This window comes from Apium graveolens, chromosome 3 (assembly GCF_009905375.1).
Source record: "Apium graveolens cultivar Ventura chromosome 3, ASM990537v1, whole genome shotgun sequence".
Taxonomy (NCBI): Eukaryota; Viridiplantae; Streptophyta; class Magnoliopsida; order Apiales; family Apiaceae; genus Apium; species Apium graveolens.
In genome coordinates this window covers 232,525,759-232,532,282 of record NC_133649.1, presented here as the reverse complement: position 1 = coordinate 232,532,282, position 6,524 = coordinate 232,525,759, and the positions used below count along the sequence as shown (strand labels likewise).

Genomic DNA, 6,524 nt, shown 5'->3' with positions numbered 1-6,524 from the left:
TTCGAAAGGTCGCTTGATTTTGTAAACATTTATGAGTCGCGTTACTATTGAAAGTCATATTTCGACTCAATTTCAGTTTTAAACATATCGAGTTGAATGTTTTGATGAACTAAATCATATGTTACATGAATAATGTGATACCTGCCTTATGTGTTTACGTGTTATGTAAATTATGAGTCCACGTGTTTATTAAACATTATGTAATTAAAGATGATCCTTATCTGTTATTATCGGGTGGGTAGACGATAAGGATAAATATAGAATAGACAATTATATATTGTCGGTTAATTGAAATAGTATCTTTTATGATGGATACCCACAGTTCGAGGAATTCAAGGCCATACAATGATACTAAAAGTAAAGCCTGATTATGTGCGGTAAGAAGATGAGTGGATACGGAATAGAGACGAACATATAATGGTGATTGAAACTTAGAAAGCAGATCACACTACACCATAGATTACCTATAGCAACGCTCATTTCAAAATTTGACCCTAAATTATTGCTATTTGTTAAGTAGTTTTGAGAAATATATAGCCATGGTAATGTTTTTTAAAATTGTTACAAAAGAATACATTTTTGGCAAAAAAATTTAACACTTTGCAACGAATTTGAACAACCGTTGCATAGAAATTCTAGTTTTGGGCCCAAAATTTTCTCGGGTCTTTGAAAGGAAGCGGGCTTTCCTATTACTTTTGCCCAGGCTTTCCAAAAACATTACTGAAAATAATCCTATTACATAAATTGTCTACGTTAAAACACACGGGACTCAATTTACACTCAGAGCCACACAAATATACTGACTTAGTACACTCACAAGCTTGGAGATTCAGAGGCAATTCCTTGAAGGCTCGAAGATTGAATCTCGAGAAACAGTGAAGCTCAGAGATTGAAGCTGGAGAAACAGTGAAGATTGAAGCTCAAGGTCGGAGTTTAAGAGTGAAGCTCGAAGAGAACTCAACATCGGACAGTAATCAAGCTCGAAGGTAAGAACTGAACTTCAAAATTAGGGATTTGATTGCGAGGTTGTTGATGCTTTTAAATTGGGCATTTTAAAATTATGGTTTCAGTTGTGATGTTGAAACTTTTAAATTTGGGATTTTAAAATTAGGGTTTCGATTGTGATTTTCTCCAAGATTTAAAAATTATGTTGAACTTATGATTGTGCTCTATTAAATTAGGGCGCAGCTTGTATGATTATGTTTGTAAGCATCAATTGTGATTGTGTTTTTTTTAATTTGGTTGCTCTGCTTTTATTTGGGATTTTTAAATTTGTATGCTCTGTTCTTGTTTGTTTTGTGCATATGTTTGTGTTGAGATAGTTAATGATTTTGGCATGTACAAAGTGCTTATGTGTTTCATTTTCAATTATGCATTAATCACTCACCTAGCTGTCAATGTCGCTAGTTTACAACTCTGTTTTTACACCTCTATTTTTATGTATATTTTTTGTTTGCTTCCTTGTGTAGATACTAGGTTTGTAATCTTGTGAAAATGACTTGGCTTTCACTTCCAAAGCACAGTGAGGTTTTTAGGAATGGTGCCACAGATTTTGTCAGAAATGCCTTTGATAATTTTGCTGTAGGAAATGAATTGCGATGTCCTTCCAAAGATTGTAGTAATCGTTTCTGGTTCTCTCGAGATAACGTATATGAACATCTCATGTTTAATGGTCCTTGTCCATCATTTGTTAATTGAATATTAGAAGGGTTAACCGATAAATTTAGAAATCCTAAAGATGTAGAGATGGATCGTGATATGTGTACAGGCCTAGATGATTATTCGTCATCAAGGTAGAGCTAGAAATAGAATGAATAAAGTTGCGACAGATTTTTATAAGGTTGTCGAGGAAGGGAAACAACCTCTGTTTCCCGGGTCTGAAAAATTCATTTTTTTAGGTTTCATAGTAAGACTTTACCAATTAAAGTGTAGTCATGGTTTTACCAAGGCTACGTTTAGCGGTATCCTATATCTGTTAAAGAAAGCTTTCCCCGATATGAACCTGCCTTCTTCATTTAGTGTTGCCAAAAAAATGATTAGAGATTTAGGCCTTGATTATGAAAAGATACATGCTTATCTAAACAATTGCATGTTATATTGGCTGATAATAAGAATGAATATTAGTGTCGATTTTGTGGAGAGTCACGGTGGGTAGTCCTTAAGAAAGATAGTAATGCACCTTTTTTCTACTAACTTAGAAGAAAAAAGTACTAAGATTCATGTAAAAGGATTGAGATACTTTCAATTTAAACCAAGACTGCAACGGGTGTTTATATGTAAAGAGTATTCTGAACTCATGAAGTGGCATGTAGTGGGACGAACAAAAGATGGAAAGTTAAGACATTCAGCGGATGCAGAGGGATGGAAGTCAATGGATGCTAGTCATCCAGAATTTGTAGCGGAAATTCAAAATGTTCATTTAGGTTTGGCCGCAGATGGCATTAATCCCTACCGATCAATGAACATAAGTCACAATACTTGGCCAGTTGTTCTGGTCAATTATAATCTTCCTTCTTGGTTGGTTATGAAACTAGAAAATTTAATTTTCTCGACACTAATCCCTGGTCCTGAGTACCCTGGTAATGACATAGATGTCTATATGCAGCCACTGGTTGTAGAGTTAAAAGAATTATGGGACGTAGGTTTAGAAACTTACGATGCCTTTGCTGACCAGACATTTATGTTGCACGCGAGTTTGTTATGGACTATTAGCGATTTTCCAGGGTATGCACTTTTATCGGGGTGGAGCACCAAGGGTAAATTAGGTTGTCCCAATTGCCACTACTGCACTTCTTCATCTTATCAGAAACATAGTCGAAAAGTTTGTTACATGAACCACTGAAACTTCCTTCCTCTTGACCACAAGCATTGGTCTGACTGTAGAAGATTCAATGGTTTGGTTGAAACAGATGTTCCTCCACCTCCATTATCTGGAATGGACGTCGAACAACTACTATTCCAATATGAGAATTGTTTTGGGAAGCGAGATTCAAAAAAAAGGAAAAGGGAGACAGGTTGTGTGTTTAAAAAGAAGTCCATATTTTTCCAGTTACCATATTGGAGGGAAAACTTGGTTAGGCACAATCTAGATGTCATGCACATAGAAAATAACATATGTGATAAAATATTAGGAACTTTATTGAATATTGGGGGAAGGACGAAAGATCATCTCAGCGCTCGAAAAGATATAAAAAAAATGGGTATTCGTAAGGTTCTTCACCCTGTGAGAATTGGTGATAGCAATCAATATAAAATTAGGGCTGCAATTTTTTACATGACAAAAAAAGAAAAGGAACTGTTCTGCTCTATTTTCCAGAATGTTAAACTTCCACATGGAACTGCATCTAATATTAGTCGTTGCGTTCAAATTGGTGAAAGAAAGATATTTGGGTATAAAAGTCATGATGCACACTTTATGCTTTAATATGTACTCCAATTTTTTGTTCTAAAGACCTCAAAACCAGAGGTAGCAGTGGCTTTAATGAGATTGACTGCTTTTTTAGGGGGTTATGCGGAAAAGTGATTGGGGTGAAGATATTCCAAAGTTGCAAGAAGAAATAATTGAAATTCTTTGTCAATTAGAAACTATCTTTCCACCTGCCTTTTTGACATCATGGTTCACCTTTAAGTCCATTTGTGTGAGGAACTAGAATTTGGAGGACCAGTGCACCTTAGATGGATGTTCGAAATTGAATGATACTTGAGTAAATTGAAATCGTAGGTCCGCAATAGGAGTAAACCGGAGGGGTCCATTGCTGAAGGTTATTTGGAAGAAGTTTGTGTCACATTTTGTTATAGATTTCTAAGTGATGCTATCAAAACTAAGATTGATCAGAACATAAATGTTGGATACTCGATTGGGTCTAGAAGAAACATAGATGATAAATCTGTAGAGTTGGCAGCAGAGGTTTGGATTAAGGTTCATCGGTACGTGTTTTTCAACTGTGGAAACGCCGACATTGAAAAGCTGATTGGGTACGTTATTGTGTATATTCCTGGTATTTATTCATTTAAGTAAAATAGTTATTCCTTGTATTTATTCAATTTAATAGATTAGTTTAAAATAGTACTATGTAGCACTAATATTAATGTATAAATTAAAGGGAACATCGTATTTTAATTGAAAGTCATGGAAAGTCAAAGAGGTATGCAAAAGAAAGACTACATACAATAGAATTTCATCATTGGTTGAAAGATGAGGTGCAAAAAATAAATGAACCTTCATCGGAATTATTAAACTTGGCAAGGGGCCTTGAACGAGCAGCTAAGAAGTATATTGGCTACATCGTAAATGGGTTCAGATTCCACACGAAGAAAAGAGATGCCAAGTGTACTATCCAAAATGGCGGTGTCATTTTGACAGCCCTAACAACCAGTTTTGCGAGTTCTAAGGATAAAAATCCAACAGTAGGGGATGTTACTTACTATGGAGCAATCGAAGAAATTATTGAAGTAGACTATTGGGGAGCAATTATGGTAGTTCTGTTTGGGTGGTGTTGGTATGAAAAGGATAAGGACTGTTATGGGATTACACGCGTCAATTTCACTAAAAAGGTTCAAAATGATGATCCGTATGTTCTAGCTACCCAAGTACAACAAGTGTTCTATATTCAGGACTGCATTGAAAAAAATTTGCATTTTGGTTTAAAGAAATTACCGAAGGAGTACCATGATATAGGCACAAATGCTGATGTCCTTGAAGATGTTTGTGGACCCACTATGCATGATACGAAAGTCAATATTGAATTGCAGAATCAGAATGATGATGGTAGCTGGTGTAGGGATGACATTCCGGGTGAAATGTGCCTTCAACTGTCTAGTGGGGATGAAGCAGATGATGAAATTTTCGAATGATTGACTTTGTGTTTTTCTTTTTTTTTCTGTCAATTTTCTTTCTTGTAAAGCAATAAGTACTTTCCCTACTTGTAACTGATTAATGTTAATTTGTTGTAATTTATTCGGTACCATTTAACATTATGTTTGTACAATTAATCCCTTGATTTGTTACCAGTTTCATTACTTGTTAATTTTTAGTGGTAATATATTAGTTGTAATTTATTTGTTAACTTTTAGCGGTAATATATTAGTTGTAATTTACTTGTTAAGTTTTAGCGGTAATATATTAGTTGTAATTTACTTGTTAAGTTTTAGCGGTAATATATTAGTTGTAGTTTATTTACTTGTTTACAACCGTGTCAACATATAGATCTAGGAAAGAACCATTTTTCATACCTTCGCCCAGACTAATCGCTTCTGCGTCAGTAGCGATTAATTTCCAGCCACCACTTTGTTTCTTAAATATACGCCTCCAATTTCACTATACCCGAGATTATCTTTAACATATTCCATGATAACCGAGTAGGAGAATCAATCAGGGTCAACAGCTTCAGCAATGGTGATGTAGCTTCCACGTGAATACTTGTTTTTTCCAAATTCTCCCTTATGGTAAAATCTGAGAAAAAATGGTTGTCTGCCATTTCCAGAGAATAACAAAAACATGAAAAGGTCATTAGTCCACACATTTTACCAATATAAGAAGGTAACAATTGACAAAGCTAGTGAGCCTGCAAGTCAGACCTAACCTCATGTAATCGTAAGACCAATGACACGCTTTTTTGAAGGTAAAGTTGGCTACATTTCGTAATTACTGTTGTATGAGATTGAAATAATTTTTAATATTTTTTCTTAATTACTGTTGTATGTAGGTGTTAATTTTCCAGTTGAAAAGAAAGTTTGTGACGGTTCAAGAACTTAAACAACAGTAACTAGATAAAAATAAGTTGGCCAAGGATGCATATGAGCAGGAAAAGAAAAAATCTATTAAAAACGTACCTGGTCAGCAGATTAACAAAAAAAAGAAAAAGAAAAAGTGATAAGGAGAAAAAAATTGCAAGTGCTTTGATGGAGAAAAAGAATACAATTGAAAAGGAGAATAATAACGCAAGTGATCATGAGATGCAGCAGGAAAAGAATCCAAGTGAAAAGGAGATGCCAGTTCCAAGTGGCAAAGAGAAAGCAAGTAGCAAGCTATAATTTTGGATATGTCCATTTCATAATATCACATGGTATCACACATATTTTTGAGTTTATAATTTGTGGCTTTAATGCAGGCCAATGATTGTTGATTATGAATTGAAGAGAAGGGTCAGAGCCGAAGAAAATCAGAGAGAAATATAAAAGCTGAAACTGAAGGAGAAGGCAGCTGAGTTGGTCAAAGCTACAAAATCCAAGAAGAAATTAAGAAAAAAGGTTGTAGAGGTATGGTCTAATCTGGAAATGGAATTTGATAGGTCGTATGTTTGTGGACATGACAGTTTAAGTTAAGAGGAAGATGTACATGTTATTCTTTCCAGTGTATGACAATGTTATTTTTAAAAATAATATCATAATATCACATCTCTTTTGTGTTTTTGACCGTATTTTTGATTTTGTAGCGCAAAAGGAGAGTTGAGAAGGATAAGGATGTCATGGTCAGATGAACGACGCGTTCATCAGTTAATAATGCTCAAAAGGTACATTTCTAA

The 6,524-nt window shown here is 34.7% G+C and overlaps 1 protein-coding gene across 1 annotated transcript; it reads left to right on the top strand.

Moving 5' to 3' along the window:
• The first annotated feature begins 2,296 nt into the window (after positions 1–2,296).
• LOC141714883 (uncharacterized) lies at positions 2,297–4,854 on the top strand. The gene is made up of 6 exons (XM_074518379.1): positions 2,297–2,756; positions 2,910–3,014; positions 3,132–3,371; positions 3,452–3,528; positions 3,722–3,975; positions 4,104–4,854. The coding sequence occupies exons 1-6, from the start codon at positions 2,297–2,299 to the stop codon at positions 4,852–4,854; spliced, it is 1,887 nt and encodes a 628-aa protein (XP_074374480.1).
• The last annotated feature ends 1,670 nt before the right edge of the window (positions 4,855–6,524 follow it).

Excerpts from the sequence above, each read along its gene's own strand:
- LOC141714883 (XM_074518379.1), top strand. The coding sequence starts at position 2,297 with ATGAAGTGGCATGTAGTGGGACGAACAAAAGATGGAAAGTTAAGACAT. Across the intron at positions 3,015-3,131 it reads AAAAAGGAAAAGGGAGACAG|GAACTTTATTGAATATTGGG; the intron begins GTTGTGTGTTTA and ends ATAAAATATTAG. Across the intron at positions 3,976-4,103 it reads GACATTGAAAAGCTGATTGG|GGAACATCGTATTTTAATTG; the intron begins GTACGTTATTGT and ends TATAAATTAAAG.